We start from the raw sequence: 16,614 nt of genomic DNA on the forward strand, positions 1-16,614 counted from the left end.
TGCCCATTGTCCCTCCTGCCGCTCCCCCCTGAGCCGAGCCACCCCCGCTCTGCTGCCTGCCCCTGGGCCAGAGCTCAGGGAAAGGGGGGAGGAAGCCTAGGGAGTCACCTAATTAAATGGTCTGAGGTCCCGCGGTCACTCGGGCGCGATAACTGATGGCCTCTGCAAAGGACAGGGTCACCGCTGTATGAAGACATCAGCCCGCGGCGGCCAAGTGCAGGACTTTGCCAGGGCCTTTCTGACGCCCGACTCAGGTGTGTGCAGCCCCTGGGGTACAGGACGAGGCGGTCCTGCCTGGCCGCGGCCCCCCACCACCTCTGGAGTTGCCAGGGAGTCTGTGTGCAGAGAGCTCCAGAGCCTTTCAAGGCTGCAGCTAAAACTGAGGTGCAAAGCCAGCTGGGCAGCAGTCTGTGCGCCTGGGGTCCCATCGTCCAGGCGGTGGAGGGGCCAGCGAGAAGCCGGGCAGCAGCCGAGGGGCAAGCTGTCAGCGGGGACAGGGAGGGCAGCCCACGGCTGGTGGCATGATGTGTCCATGCAGCCCCAGCGGCCCCCTCCCCTCTCCTGTCCCCAAACCCTGAGCCCTCGGGGACAGGCACAGTCTGGGACCCTGATCAGAACTCTCCCCACCAGGTGGAAATGGCCAGTGCCGCGTCCTCCTCCCCCAGGCAAGCCCTTGGCATCTCCAAGGCCTGGAGAGGTGGCCCCTCTTATCCAGGTCACCATGTCTGTGCTGGGTCACCTGGGCATCATCCTTTTGAACACTCAGTGCGTCCAGCCTTGGGCTGTCGGATTCCTTCTTAGAACTTTGCCTGCAATCATGGCCCGCTGCCACTAGGCGGTGCTGCCCAGGCCCCTGGTCCCTGTTAACCTGAAATGCAGGTAGATTTCTTGATTTTTCACGACTCAAAAAAAAAAATTAAAGGAAAAGAGAGGAGAGGAGAGAGAAATCAGACATGATTCTGTCTTTAAACCAAGCTAGCCCCCCAGGAGTGCCGGCCAGGGATGAGGCCAGCAGGGGTGGGGGGTGGGGGTCCCAGGTAAGGCGAGGTGTCATTGCAAGGCAGGAGCCTGCCCCACCGTGTGCCCCTGTCGGGCAGAGAGGCTCCCACGGCCTGGGCCCTGGGCTGAAACGGGGCTCCCAGGGAAGGACGAGCGGCAGGGCTGGCCACAGTGGCCAAGAAGCCCGGAGACGGCCCGTTCTACCCACAGCCTGAGGGCCCGCACAAGCCTCTTGTCCTGGCCCAGCTGCGGATGTACTCGGTCGCCGGGAGAGGGGTCCACACTGCTCAGGAGAGGTAGCAGCTCAGGGGGTCCCCCGTTTCTCCCTCTCACCTGCCGACAGATGTCAGCCATCGAGACCATGACAGACAAGCTGGAGAGCTTCGCGGCCATAAAGGCGGAAGCGGGCAGCTCCCTGCAGCCCCTCCCCCACCACCCCTTCAACTTCCGGTCCCCACCCCCCACGCTGTCAGACCCCATCCTCAGGAAGGGCAAGGAGCGGTATACGTGCAGGTAAGGCTGGGCGTGCCCGGGGGGGGGGTGCCGGTGGGCAGCCCGCCAGGTGGCCGCAGGTGCCCCGCAGCGGCCGTGAGCCTGCGCATCCTGGGAAAACTAGGTCAAAGCCAGACCACAGCGGGGTAGAAGTACACGGTTTGCTCTCCAATGGAGGTCGTTCCCCACGGATGTGTAGGTGTGGGGTGGCACAAGAGAATGCAGCCTTAACCCAGCCGATCAGAACTCAGAGGGTCCGAAGCCAAGGTGTGCTGGTCAGCGTTTAAGCCCGGTTCTCAGAGCCGCGTGGAAAGCCCAGAAGCACAGCCTGTCCCCAGCGGCAGGAGCCCGTTCAACGTGGCTGACATATTGCTGGGGGAGGGGGCGGAGTCCCAGCAGGCCAGAGTAGGGGGGGCCCGTCTGTCCAGCGGCAGGTGCAGGCGTCTCTGTCAAGTTCAGCTGGGCCCTGGGGCTGAAGGACAGACTGCAGTCCTGGGGGCCACAGCCAGGCCACCTGCCCCCCAGCTGTGGGACCTTGGGCCCTAGACAGCGAGCAGGAAGGAGGAACCGCAACGGGAAAGGGTGCGGGTGTCCCAGTCCGTGGCAGCGTGACTGCCTAACGGTCCCCCTGCCCTCTCCACCCAGGTACTGTGGCAAGATATTCCCCCGATCGGCAAACCTCACGAGACACCTGAGGACGCACACCGGGGAGCAGCCGTACAGGTAGGAGCCTGTCCCTTCGGGGCCGGGGCGGTGGGTAGGCAGGCTCCCAGTGAGACCGTCCCCTCCCCCGCCCCGCCACTTCCCACTCACAGGAAGGTGAGGGTGGAAGCCAGCATGCTCGGGTCAGGTCGCTCCCTGGACCCCAGAGCCGTCCTGTGTCCTGGGGTGTCATAAAGATTAGGCAGGAGGTGGCCAGCGGGCTTCCTGAAGGTTCTTGCCCACCCCCAGAGTCGGGTGCCTGGGAGCAGCTCTCCCACCACCATTGTCGACGGGGGAGGGCGTTCAGAGCAGCACCGGCCAAAGCCAGGGCCGCCCCGGGTAGCCTGATGGAGAGACCCCACCCCACCCCCACCCAGCTCAACTCCCATATGATGGGTGGGTGGTGGGCCAGGGCCGGCACCTAAGGCGGGGCGCGCAGTGGAAAAGGAGCTCCATGCAAATCCGAGTCTGAGCCTGGGCTTGGGGTGTCCTGAGGGACTCTCGGGTCGCTAGCCCTGGATGGAAGCCGTGTGTCTGCTCCCGTCCTGTCTCCTCAATGCTGGGCTTCTACCTGCGGGCACGCAGCCACCCGGCAAGTGGGTGTGAGAGCCGTCACATCTGTTCCCAAGGGGGGTGGCACCCCCGTTTCAAAGATGCTGAGCCAGAGGCTTAGACACCCTGACTTGCCCGGGGGCGGAGCCCACGGCCACTCTAGGTGACCTTCCTGTCCCCCGAGAAGCAGAGCCTGTCTCTCGGTCCCTGGGGCCTTCATCAGGAGCAGAAGGGATGGGGGTGACATCTGGCTTTCAGGGACGAGCCTGAGAGTTGGCATTTTATTTATTTATTTTTTAAATGTTTATTTATTTTTGAGAGAGAGGGATAGAGCATGAGCGGGGGAGGGGCAGAGAGAGAGAGGGAGACACAGAATCCGAAGCAGGCTCCAGGTTCCGAGCTGTCAGCACAGAGCCCGACGCGAGGATCAAACCCACGAACCGCGAGATCTAGACCTGAGCTGAAGTCGGACGCTTAACCGACCGAGCCACCCAGGTGCCCCGAGAGGTGGCATTTTAAATGAGAGACCGGGTGGCAGTGACCAGGAGGCAAATCAGGGAAAACGCTGGTGTAGATGTCAAGACCTCATTCTGGGGTGTGTCTGGAGAGCAGCAGCTGCTGGGAACTCGGAGTCTGGTTTTAAGTCGGCAGCACAAGATTCCTGTGCCCCGGCCACACAGAGCTTGGAGTTCCCGTCCCTGGGAAGGGCAGCCACGTGGGGTCCCCTCAGGTGTCGTGGTCCCCATGCCCCACCCTGAGATGCGACCACCACGGGGCCATGTCCTGTCCTGGCTGGACAAGTGACAGCTCAGGTCACTCAGCAGTCATCTGCTCAGTGCCCCCAGGCCACCCCAACACGCAGGTTCCCCCGTCCCCCCATTCCACAAAGCCTAGCAAAGGGAAGGCTGATTGGGTCTGGCTTCCTCCCTGAAAACGTGTTTTCCTGTAAGGGGAGCCACCTTCTGAACAGTGTTGTGTGTAGGAGCCCCCCCCCCCCCCGAGGGTCAGGCGGTGTTTATGGAAGAATTTAATTATCATTGATTTCGTTTGCTCTCTCCAATCTGTGAGTTTCGACTTTCCTAACAATAATCGCTTTGAAAGTTTGCATTGCAAATCCTGACTTTATCTGGCTCAAGGCAGCCCTGTGATGGGGAGTGTGGGGTGTGTGATTTCCCTTTTGACATCACTGGGCACTTCTGGGATCACTTTGATCCTTGGGAGAATCTACACTGGAGGAGGACATTTCGTCCGTCTGTCCTCAGAAACTGTCCAGGGGACAGCCCCCCACCCCCCGCGCCTCCACCAAAAGACAAGGACTCCACCCCACCCCCACCCCGGCAGGGGTGAGTCCAAACCACCAGCTGCCCACCCGGTGTAAGCTCCCCTTCGGGGCCAGCCCCAGGCGTCCGCCCCTTCGTGTGTGCCCCTGGAGGCCCCTCGAGGGCAGGAGGAGGGAGGGAGGGCTGCTGGGGTGCTGCAGAGTAGAGACAATCAAACCCGACGACCTCGGGACGCTTCCTTTTAAGCCCTTGCCCGAGATTCCCTAAAATCACTCAGAATGTGTTTCAAAGCCCTGACTCTCGGGGAAAGGAAGACCCCTTAGCGTGACTGACAGTCTGTTTCCTGGAGGGAAGGTCAGCCCACCTGCCGGCCCAGTGTCCTCAGCTAATGGCTTCTCCAGGCTTAGAGATCTTTGCCTGAGGTTGGAAGGTGCCGGAAAACACGTGCTCATCTCCAAAAGCTCCAGCAGGTGGGGGGCACGGGGTGCAGTTCGGGCTGGACGGACGTAAACCTGGGCTTGGGGTGAGGGGCTGCTCCTTGCACCCATGCCGGCGCCTCGCCCACGGGTCCCCCCAGGACCCGGGTCACGGTCTGGCGCGGGCCTTCACGGGCTGGCCAGCGGGGTCCCGGAGGGACACGCGCCTCTCCAGCCGCAGCTCCTTTCCTCCCCGTGAGCCAGGCCCCGTCCCCATCCCCTCAGGTGGCCCAGACCGTCTCCTTGCTTTCCTAGTTCTGATTTTTAGGGCTGGATTTCAAAACTCTCTCTTCGCTTCCCTTTCCCCTGCCTTTACAACTATGCAGAGCATGTCCCCCTGTGATGTCCGGTCCCTGGAAGGACCCTGCGCCTGCCCCCACCCTGTGACCGCACCTCCGCCTGGCTGGCTTCCCTCGGGTGAGGGTGCCCAGGGGTCCTCTCGAGGCCCTCGCTGCATGTTGCCGGGCCACCGGTCATTCCTGGTTGCAGCCAGTGCCGTGGCCGTGATGTTCCACAGCCAGGCCATAAATTTCGCTAGCCACTTGTCGGCTTATTTACAAGGCAAACCCCAGCTGCTCAGAGGACGCTGATCCCCCGAAGCCCAGGGCTCCCTGCTCCCCTAAATTTCAAATGGGCTTCTCTATCTGGGCCATTGGTTTAGATTGGAACCAGGAGAGGGCCACACTCAGGGCTCTCTGTGGCCAAATCCAATGTATGGCTCCCCTCCGCCCCCCTCCCCGGCCCCACAGCGGTGGAGAGAGAGCTCGGTTTCCAGTAACGAGACGATCCCGCCCAACCCCGTGTCTGACCGAGGGTGCGCCCCGGCCAGAGCTCGTGGGTCAGGTGGAAGCTGTCAGAGTTTCCTGCATTTCCAAAGAGATGAGAAGGGTGCCGCGTGTGGGTGTGTGTGAGCGCACGCGTAGACAGGCCCCGGGGAGGCCTGTTGTGTGGCCAGGGGGCAGGTGCCCAGCCCAGCATGGCCTCGTACTCGGCCCTTCCTGAGCAATCGCCCTGAAAGCAGGATGGTCGCCTGGGGACCTGTCAGCATCGGGGGCAAGGAGACGTCTGTGACATGATGGTGTGTCCAAGGATGTAAAAGCTCTCCTTCCTGGGCCATCCTGGGGGGGAGCCCAGGGCACCCCTGCACTGCTGACCCAGCCGCGTGAAGGGCTCAAGCCCCGGTCCCTGTGCAGCTCACGCAGAACAGCGCTGGCGCCCGTGTGGGCTTCCAGGATGGCGGGTCCACGCTGGGGCCAGCGGACATCGTGAGGCCTGGGAGGAGAGGCTGTGACCAAATCCGCGTGCTTCCAGAGGCCCGGAGGCGGCTTAGCCAGCCCAACAGGGAAGAAGCCGCCAGGCCAGTCCTGGGCTGAGGGGCAGAGAAGGCTGAAGGTCACTCAGGAGTTCGCCAGGGACGGCGGCCCAAGCCGCTCACGTAAAGATCACGAATGGCTCCTTGCCCGCCGACCGTGGAGGACGCCAGAGTCAGCGAAGCCTCAGCCGAGAAGCTTCAGAAACCGAATGAGAGAAGCTCCAAAATCGTACCGTGGGAGACCGGGCTCCCCTTTGATGGGGACTCGCCCTGTTTGCCGTGCGTCCGTCCTCAGACCCCCCAGGGGCCGTGAGGCAGGAAGTGGGCTCCCCTGGACGGCTTCATCAAGCTGTCCCTGGGAGCAGGGACAGCTCCACTCCCGGGCGCAGTGCTATCCGCCCGGGGGCTCAGGCAGGAGGCTCCAGCTGCCAGCGGGGGCCTAAAGCGTCCTGCCTCGGGCCCCCCCCAAGTGCACTGTGATGGCCAGACTGCCTGGGCAGGTGTCAAAGGTCAGACCGGTGCCTCTCGAGCTGGGCAGGGCAGTGCCGTGAAGGCCAGCCTCACAGCCTGCCGGCCCGGCCCCGGGTGGGAGGCTGGGGTTTCGGAAGCACCCTCGGGCATGACTCGGTTCCCGTGGCCCAGGGCATATTCTATGTTGGAGCGATGGAGCGGGGAGGGGCCTCCTGTGGGAACACCACGCTGCCACACTCAGGACAGGTCCCTGGCACCTCCAGCCGCACCCTCCGGAAGAACACACACTTCCATCGCGTGCCCTGCTGGGACCTGCTGTGAAGACGGCTCCTGAGAGACTCAGTGGGGGGAGGGGGGGCACTGCCTCCTGCCCCCTGCAGAAGCTGTTTGTTTCCAAGACCGGGAAATAAACTAGCCTGCGGACAATGTTGCAAGTGTTCACAGCCTCTGACACTGGGAAGCATCCCTGGAGGCCTTCTGAGGACCAGGCACGCACACGCATGCACGTGCACTCCTGCACACGAACGCTCGCGCGTGCACACACCTGCACATGGGCACACACACATGTGCACCTGAACACGACTGCATCAGGTCCCCTCTGCTCAGACTTCCGCCACCAGGAGGCGCCGGCACGGCTCTGCAGACGTGTGGTGGCGGCTGTCGGGCCACCCTCCCTCCAGCTCCAGCTCGGCCGCTGTTTCTGGCTTCTGGGTGTGGATATTTCCCTCAACTGGGAGAATAGCCTCCCTTTCCTGCCCTCGGGGCCTGGGAGCAAAGGCCGCGCCAGCCCCAGGCCCCCACACCGAGGGGGCACCGCTCAGGTCACGGACACTCTGAGGGACCCGACTGAGGCGCCGGAGGAGGGAGCGTCGTTCTCGGATTTTTTCAGTGCTCGGCCCGGGCCCGCGATCACCGTCCGCAGAGGGGCAGGGACGCGAGGCGATCGCGTGGGGCCCGCGGGACCCTCGCGGTCCGTGTCAGGGAGGCGGGGGACGGCCTCTGGGGAAGTTGGGGCAGCCCCCGGGCCCCAGTTAGTGAATTGGCACGCGAGGCCCCACATGCCCGCAGACCCACTAAAAGGCGGCCAGGTCCAGGCCAGCTCTCCCCATACCAGAGTAGGGGGGGTCTCTTCGCCGTCTCTCTGACGGGAGGAAGGTGGCCGGGAGCAGGATGCAGGCTCCTCCTTGGGGGGGGACGGGGGCAAAGCATCGAGAGGCTTCCATGGTGCTCGGCTGCCCCCTTGAGGCTGCTGGGAGTGCGGCCCTCGGGCAGCGGGGAGGGGGGACCCGGGTGCACCGGCGGCCCCGCCCAGGGAGCCCCCTGCCGCAGCACCGGGTGAGTCCCCACCGCCCGCCCCCCCTGCCCCGCCTGCCAGGAGGCGGGGGCGGGGCGTCTGCGAGGCTGCGGGGCGGGGCTTCTCTGAGGCGCGCGCGTGTCTTCCAGGTGTAAGTACTGCGACCGCTCCTTCAGCATCTCCTCCAACCTGCAGCGGCACGTCCGGAACATCCACAACAAGGAGAAGCCCTTCAAGTGCCACCTGTGCAACCGCTGCTTCGGGCAGCAGACCAACCTGGACCGGCACCTCAAGAAGCACGAGCACGAGCACGCCCCAGGTGGGCGGTGGGCATGGGGTGGGGGGGGGGAGGGAAGGAGGAGGAGGGAGAAGACAGGGAAGGGGAGGGGGGAAGGGGAGAGGAGAAGACAGGGGAGGGGTGGGGGAGGAGGAGAGGAGAAGACAGGGGAGGGGTGGGGGAGGAGGAGAGGAGAAGACAGGGGAGGGGTGGGGGAGGAGGAGAGGAGAAGACAGGGGAGAGGAGGGGAGAGAGAAGGGAGGGGAGCGGGGAGGAGAGGAGGGGAGAGACGGGAGGGAGAGGGAGGGGAGGGGAGGGCTCAGCTGAGGGATGCTCTTTCTCTGATGCTCCCCCCGTCCCCACAGTGAGCCAGCACTCCGGGGTCCTCACAAACCACCTGGGGACCAGTGCCTCCTCCCCCGCGTCCGAGTCAGACAACCATGCACTTTTAGACGAGAAAGAGGACTCCTATTTCTCTGAAATCAGAAACTTTATTGCCAATAGTGAGATGAACCAAGCATCAACGCGAACAGACAAACGGTAAGAAGTCCGTTCCGGATCCCAAGCCCACCTGCGTGGCCACTCCCAGAGCAGGGGCACCCCACCCAGCCCCAAGTCTCGATGAGTAGGGGCCCGCAACGCAGGGTGAGACCGACGGGCACCGTTGTGGCCGGGCTCTGCCCCCTGCAGGTGGCGAGGGGTGGGGGGGGCTTCGGCCAGGGGGTCCCCTCCCGCCTCGGTCTCTGGTGGTGACAGTAAGCACCCGGGCTGAGGGTGCGCGCCGTGTGCTTACAGCCGCACCGAGCTGCCGGCGTGCTTTGGTTTGGGCGTCACGGGCGTGCCGCGGAGCACAGGCCGGGTGAGGGCTCTGGCGTGAGTTCTGCCGTGGATGTGAGAGTCTGGAACATTTCTGTGGAGTCCGAGGCACTGCAGGTTTCCACCCAGGAGCGCCGCCCCTTTAAACACACGCGCGCACGTGTGCGCACACGAAGTCACACGTGCATGTGCACGCACATGCACACACTCATATATGCATGCACATGACGGCACACATGTGTACGTTCATGTACATGTATGCACACACGTACATACGTGTGCACGTGCAAACCCATACACACATGTCTGCATCTGCATCTGCATGAAATCACATACGTGCACACATGTACACACATACCCGCAAATATATGCACATGCGCTGACACATGAACACATGTGCATATGTATATACACACATGAAGTTACCCACATGCTTACCTACACACATGTGTATATTTACACACATATACACATGTACACACATATATACACACCACATGTACACGTGCACATGCACACAGATGCACGCACACGCACTCATGCACATGCACACATGTGCACGCACACCCCTATACACGTGCACGTGCTCATGCACACGCACACACACACTCGTATGCACACGCGCACACCACATATGTACATGCACATGCGCGCACAATGCACAAACACACACACGCACTCATGTACGTGCACACACACACACTTCGTACGCACATGCACATGGTCGCAGAAAAATGGCAGAATTCAGATTCGAGATGTGGAGGGTGTACTGCATGACCCTGGATCCCAAGGCTCATGGTGTGGCATTTACTCTGGGGGTCCCTTCTGGAAGGACCCGTCAGACCCCCAGGAAGACATTCTCCTTGCGTAAAAGCTGGGGCCAGACCAGCCGGCAGAAAACCAGAGACGCTGCAAACTTCAAGTGGCCTTGGGGTGCGAGCCCCTAATTCTGCAGAGGAAGACAGCCCGGTGAAGTGGGTGGTGGGGGGCTGCTCCAGCCACAAAGCCGGGCCTGGAACCTGGGCCCAGAGCCCTGGCCCTTAGGCTGGCCACAGGAGGGCCACCCAAGACAGAGGCCGACGAAGAGCCTACAAGGACTTGTCAGTGGCATCCACCACGGGGTGGGCGGCCATGCCAGGGTGAGCCCAGGAGCGCCGGGAAGACCTTCACGCCTAGAGCCCGGGTGGCCCAGCTCTTTGCCGTGAGGACCGGAAACCCGGCAGGACAGACGGGAGAGGAGACGGCATCACCCTAACCTTCTCCACGGAGCGTCTCAACCGGGGCTTTCCATCCAGCCCCCACGGGAGGGGCAGGAGACGAGGCTCAGACAGAGGAGACCGGGCCCCACATCCCTCAGAAAGCCCGGGGCGGAGCTGGCCACAGACCCAGGCCCTCGGATGGCCTGTCCCGCTGAGACCCTGTCCCCGGGGCCTGGGGAACCTCCAGGAGATGTCCCACGTCATCACCAGAAGTGAGAACCACGATCACAGTTGACACGAAGCCACAACCCTGCGTCAAGTGCTGAGATGTTGGCGGTTCTGTGTGGGGCCGACGCTGACATTATCAGGTTCTCGTCCGGAACCAGTTTCCTTCTCTTGATCGTCAAGGAGAATCTAGGGATGCCAGGCTCCCTGGCCCCAGAAGCCCTTAAATACCTGGGCTGAACTGTGTCCCCCACCAAATCCTGACCCCTAGTACCTCAGAACGTCACCTCGTTTGGAGATAGGGTCTTTACCGATGTAATCGGTTAAGATGAGGTCACCAGTGTGGCTACCAGTGCCACGCGATGTCGTGGAAGAAGAGATTGGGGCACAGAACACACGGGGAGAAGCCCTGTCAAGATGTAGCAGAGATGGGAGATGGGGAGATACACCTACAGCCATCGGGCGCCACGGATCGCCTGCCAAATGCCAGCGGCTGCGGGAGGCCCCGGACAGTTGTCCCTGAGCCTCTGAAGGAACCAGGCCCGCCTGCACCCGGGTCTCAGACTCCAGCCTCCAGAACCAGGAGAGTCCGGGCTCCAGTTGTGCAAGCCCAGCCCCGGCGCTGGGTCACGGTGGCCCCGGGACGTCACCTGCCTCAGGTGCCCGCCCTGTCTGAAGCTGACGCCAGCCTGCGGGACCCCATCCTCTGTCCCTGCTGCCCGCCACTGAGTGCTCCTGGTGGATACAGGCCTCCTGTGCGGGGCTGCGGTCCCTGCTCCCAAACAGAGGGGCCCATATATAGAAACTGCAAAGCACTCTTAACTCTGATTAGACATGCACAGGGCCACCTGCTGAACACAGTCCCAGTCCCGGCCCCCAAGATAGCCACCTGCGCGGTTCATCCCACCCTCACGCCGCCGAGGGGGCACAGGCTCCGAGATGGCAAGGTCACCCACCAGAGAGCCAGGGACAAAGGCAAGACCCGGGTCCTGGCCCGTGTCACTTGCCTCCAGAGCCCTTGCCCCTGGCGGATGGATGCGTGCCTGGTGACAGTGCGAGGGGCCATCGAGAAGGGAGAGGTCAAGGGTTCTGCACGTCCGGGAAGGCCGGTCACGTGTCAGCATCTTATACTTCCTCCAGGAAAGGCAAGGGTGGAAAATGAGCATGGCCGACAGCCTGGAGATCGGGGACCTCCCGGCCCAGTCCATCTGCACAGACCCCTGAGTGTGGAGGCCAGCGGTCACTCAGAAGTGACACCCCCTCTACCTGATGCCCAGACCAGGACCCCGGTCTCCCCTGACATCAGTGGATGGATTCCTGTGGGCCATGTGAGCTCCAGGAGGAACGGGGTCTGGGGGCCCTGAACTCTGGCCCAGACGTGGGCTCAGGAGGCGTCTGCCCAGCCTCCCCCTCCCCCTCCACGCTGGACACCTGCCAGCATCTTCAGAAAGAAACGAGAAGGCTCACCATCACTCAGCTTGGGTTTTTTCCTTTTTTTTTTTTTTAAGTTTGTATTTATTTTGAGAGAGAGAGAGAGAGCAGGGGAGGGGCAGAGAGAGAGAATTCCACACAGCAGACCTGCCCTGGGGCTTGAACCCGTGAACGTTGAGACCAAGACCTGAGCCGAGATCAAGAGATCAAGAGTCAGACCAGTCAGGCTGAGCCACCCAGGTCCCCTGGGTGTTTTCCTCTTAATAACGAGGATCCAGAGTGGAAAAGTGTCACCCGGCCAGAGTCACTAGGAGGGAGATGTGGGGTCTGGGCTGCAGGAGGGAGGCCAGCAGCCTCCGAAACAAACTCGTCTGGGTGGGTTTCCCTGGCTGACAGCAGCTCAGCCCCCACCCTACGGAGCCCTAGGCCCCCAGAGCCTCTGTCGGCAGAGGCCCCCTCACCCTGGGTTGCCGGTGTCCCTGTGTCCTCGTGGCTGGCCAGGAGGAGCCAGCAAGGGTCGATCAGCAAACCTCCCCAAGGGTACCCCTTGTGCAGTCCCCAACCCCAGCTCCAGCGCCCAAGACCCCCTTCCCCGCTAGACTGGCCGTGGCCTCCCTCCCTGACGCGCACATCCTGAATCCCCGCTCTCGCCCCTGCCACGCCCTCGCTCGCTCCTCAAGGGGCTGCTGAGGCCGAGGGTTCCGACAATGCAGGCTCTTTCCACGGGGGCGGGTGAAGACGGCCATGGGGGGAGAGCCGACCGGAGCCCAGTCGGAGGCCTTGTGGGCCCCGGGGCTAACTCCCTCCCCTGTCCCTTCAGGCCGGAGGTCCAGGACCTGGACGGCAACTCCCAGTGTCCGGGCCTGGCCAGCGGGAAGCCGGAGGACGTGGAGGAGGAGGAGGAGGAAGAGGAGGAGGAGGACGACGACAGTCTGGCGGGGAAGTCCCAGGACGACACCGTGTCCCCCACGCCCGAACCCCAGGGTGCCTATGAGGACGAGGAGGACGAGGATCCGCCCACCTCCCTGGCCGTGGGCTTCGAACACACTCGAAGGTGGGGGCCACGCCCGGGCAGCCTGACCTGCTAGGGCCCAGGCCAGGGAGGGGCCTGAACATCGTGAGGGCGACCTCGCTCTCAGGCCACCCGAGGCCCCAGCATCCTCCTGGCCGGGTTCACCCTGGTTCCCAGCAGGTGTCTCCACCGCGGTGGGAGCTTCCACACACAGGCTGCGAGGCCCAGCCCGAGGCAGGGGGTCAGGGGCTGGCCCGCCCCCTCTCACACACACTTCCCAAGCCTGGGGGGCGGGGGCAGGCACGCTCCCGAGCCGAGCGGGAGCTGGTCCGTAGCGACACGGCCTCCATCCTGCGGCCGGGGCAGTGGCGTCTGGCCTCCCGCGGGCTGAGCACTCGCGGTTTGCGAGCAGGGCAGGCCGGACCCCTCCCCGCGCGGCCCGGCCGCTCACTGCCTTTGTCGGGCACCAGGGATGCGGCCAGCACTCCAGACGGTCCTGGGGGGAGCCCTGCAGGGACTGCCCGTTTCCCCTCACCCCTGGGTCCTGGGAGCGGGAGCCCCCGCGCCCTCCAGAGCGGCCCCCCGATCCGTCCTCCGTCCCCAGAGCCCCGGGCGCCCCCCCGCCTGCTGCTTGCGGTGTGTGCACGCACTCGCCCCCTCCGGTGGCCTCCGTCCGTGGCCCTCCTGCATCTGTGTGGCTTCTGTCCAGGTGTCGACGTGTCTGTGTGTCCGTCTCCTTGTGCATGTGGCTCGTGGAGGCGCCATGGCGTGCATGCAGGCACGGAGCCGGCCGTGGGGCATCAGAGAGGCGGCCAGAGGCCAGACCAGCTAACGCCAGGCCCCCTCTCCCCGGTCGTTGGTGCAGGTGTATTGAGGAGCGACCAGGCGGTCTGTTAGCTTTGGAGCCGATGCCGACTTTTGGGAAGGGGCTCGATCTGCGCAGAGCAGCTGAGGAAGCGTTTGAAGTTAAAGATGTGCTTAATCCCACCTTAGACTCTGAGACTTTAAAGCAGACACTGTACAGGCAGGCTAAGAACCAGGTAGGTACCGAGCAGAGCCCCCCACCCCCGGCACCCCCGGGCCAGGTGGCAGGTGGAGGCCGCGCCTCCTCTCGTGGTGGCCATCCTGGGCCCGGGGCACGCCAGGACCGCTGTCCCGGGGCCCACCGCCTCGGCTAGAGACGGCCAAGCCGCCGCCCCTCCCCCGCGAGCAGGGGTGGGGCAGGGAGAGGTTGAGGCAGATGAATGGGAACCGGGCATTCCCGGACACGTGGGTCGCTGCCCTCTTGTCCCCGGCGACAGGCGCCCGAGGCCGGGCGTCCAGCCTTGAAGCTGGGCAGGCCTTCCTCCCTCTCCGACTCAAGCACGAATGGCTGGCGGCCCAGGCTTCTCTTGAAGGAAGCCCCCTCTCACACAGCCACTCGTTCCACGCTGGAGCTCCGACAGGGTCAGCGAGGGCGTCAGGGTGGGCCTCGACCCCCCTTCTGTAGCGCAGGCGGCCGCAGGGCCCTGCTTCCTGCTTTCATCCGTCTAGAGGAGCGGGGTCTCCGTCGGCCCACCCCTGAGTCTCAGCAAAAACCGTCTGCGTGTCTGTCTTTGTCTTTTTACTAATCCTGTCCAGGGTGTAAACCCGGGTGGGAGGAGGGTCGTCGGCCTTCCCCCACCCCGCTCTGCTCCGGATGGTCCCCAGGTCCCACTACCTCGTGCCCCGTGTCTTGTGGCGGAATTGTCCCGTGGGCCAGCCACGCCCCGGGCCCAGAAACGCGTCGGCGCCCAGCTCAGACCAGCTGTGCGTCCGCTTCCCCGGGTCGCTCCGTGCTGTCCCCACGGTTGTCCAGACGGGCAGCCCCCAGGCCCACCGGTGCCCTCCAGACAGACACTGCCTCTTGTCGACCACCAGCAATTCCCAGGGCCCTCGAAAAAGTGGGGGTGGGGCAGGGGGAGCACCGCAAAGAGCTGAGGGGCCCCTGTGCACAGAGGCCAGCCAGGACCACGGCTTCTTGCCACTGTCTGCACGGGAGCCCAGCACTCACCCCGCCACCTCCCACGACATCTTCCGCTTCCGGGCCCCAGGGGAGAGTCTGGATCTGCGCGAGGCTAAGCCCAGCCAGAGGGCAACGGGGGGCTAGGAAGGGGCCCTCTGGGATCTGCAGAGCCCCAGCTCACGCAGCTCACCTGCCTGTTGTGTGTGTGTGCACACACGTGTGTCCTTGTCCTCTCCCCGGCCAGGCGTATGCAATGATGCTGTCCCTCTCCGAGGAGGCTCCTCTCCACACCTCTTCCCAGAGCCCTCTGGACGCCTGGTTAAACATCACGGGAGCCACGCCAGAGTCCGGAGCCTTTAACCCCATCAACCACCTCTGACGGGCCCAGGACGGGCTGGGGTCTGAGTCCAAGCAAGGCATCGTGGGGCCCCGACGTCCCAACAGAAGTCCCGGCCGCGGGAGATGGAGAAGTGAGCCTTGGGGAGCGGCGTGGCCTGGGCCAGAGAGACCCCCCCCCATCACCTGTGTGGATCACTCCTCAGCACCCCCCCCCCCCCCCGCCGCCACACACACACACACACACTATGGTTCAGCTCTAACTTTTCCAATGAAAACTCAGAACCCAGGAGTCGCTGAGCGGTCCTGGAGCCCCACCGTCTAAGAATTGGTCTCCGGAACAGCGTTCCAGAAATGGTACAACGCACGGCCGGCCACGTGCGGCTCGTGGGAGCTGCTCACGGAACCAACCCGCCGGGTGAGGGCGGGATTTCAATCCCAAACCGAAGCCAGCCGGGCCACTTTGGCACCCGCCTGGTGCCTCGGAAAGGAACGGACAGACACGGGTGTGCCCTGGAAAGGGAGATCGCCCCAACGATTTTTATAATGAGAATCACGAGAGTAACCCTTTTGGTAATCTTATTGACGACAGAGTCTATTTAAGCATGTGGTTTTAAAAATAGACAGTATTTTTTAAAGAATCGAAAAATGACTTGCAAATTGTTTTTTAAGAGTAATTTTGCATTGCTTTGAAATCTCAGCCTATTTGCAAGCCCACACTGGGAACTGGTACCGTGTTTGGGTGTGCTCTTTATACTGTAGATAACGGAGAAATTTTCTATCCCTGACCGTGTTTGTAAAGCCGTGATTCTGCCCCCCCACCACCACCCCAGCCCTGCGCAGAACCAAGGGGGCTGGGGCCCTCCCCTGGGAGCAGTTTCAGACTGTACCTCGGAATTCTTAGACGTGGTGTCCTGGGCTGGCCCAAGGCTGGGAGGTGTGTGTGGCATGGGCGTCGTGCCTGTGGCCCCCACCAAGACCCCCCCCCCCCGATTGAACGGGGAAGGTGGGAGCCGCGGCTCTGGTCCCCTGTGCAAGGGTGGGCTTGGCATCCCACGCTCCTGCCCACACGGCCTGCACATCAGCCACACCCACGCCGGCCACCCTGCCGAAGGGGGGCCCCCGCTGGCCACACCGGGTCTCCAGCCCGACCCCCACCCGCACCGTCAGACGGACAAGGGGGACAGTGGGCATCCCCCGTGGCCGCCGTGGGGCGCGTTCTGCGGCTCTCCTGCCCCAGGCCGCCCGCCAGGCTCTGTGCCCGCGTGAGACCCGGGCTCCAGGACACGACCACCGCCTCTGCTCCACGCGCGGCTTCCTGGCGGGCCGGCCTGGCTCCAGAACGGAAGGGCATCCAGGTGGGACCTGCCTCGGGAGCAAAGACAGCACAGCCCGGTCGGGACGGGTCTGCTTCTCCACTCGGATGGGCTTTAAGTTATTCCCGTAGGGGCCAATTTCAACTCCTAATTTGTTTCCCTGATGGAATTTACCTGAATCTGTACATAACTTGTAATTTTTTCTAATTCATTTCTTTTCTTATTTTATTTCTTCCTTAACAGTATTTTGGCATTAGACATTCTTATTGTGAAGAAATATTGTTAATATAAGTATCTAGTGAAGGACCAAAACCGTGTATAAGGTTGTGTGTTGTGTGATTGATAACCAGGGAGCGGGGAGGTTTTCAATGTGCCAAATACCCCCGCGCCCCCCGACGGATCCTGCTGCCCCGTTTCCAGACAATCACGTGTTTTTGTTA

The 16,614-nt window shown here is 63.1% G+C and overlaps 1 protein-coding gene across 1 annotated transcript in view; it reads left to right on the forward strand.

Annotated features, from left to right (window-relative positions):
• Positions 1-15,064, forward strand: part of PRDM16 (PR/SET domain 16) — a 312,421-nt gene extending 297,357 nt beyond the window's left edge. The window contains exons 11-17 of the mRNA XM_042951672.1: positions 1,343-1,512; positions 2,137-2,214; positions 7,728-7,897; positions 8,221-8,395; positions 12,347-12,580; positions 13,404-13,578; positions 14,767-15,064. Coding sequence (XP_042807606.1) covers positions 1,343-1,512; positions 2,137-2,214; positions 7,728-7,897; positions 8,221-8,395; positions 12,347-12,580; positions 13,404-13,578; positions 14,767-14,901 — 1,137 coding nt within the window. The 3' untranslated portion in view covers positions 14,902-15,064. The remainder of the gene's footprint in view (positions 1-1,342; positions 1,513-2,136; positions 2,215-7,727; positions 7,898-8,220; positions 8,396-12,346; positions 12,581-13,403; positions 13,579-14,766) is intronic.
• The last annotated feature ends 1,550 nt before the right edge of the window (positions 15,065-16,614 follow it).

This window comes from Panthera leo, chromosome C1, assembly GCF_018350215.1.
Source record: "Panthera leo isolate Ple1 chromosome C1, P.leo_Ple1_pat1.1, whole genome shotgun sequence".
NCBI classification, from domain to species: domain Eukaryota; kingdom Metazoa; phylum Chordata; class Mammalia; order Carnivora; family Felidae; genus Panthera; species Panthera leo.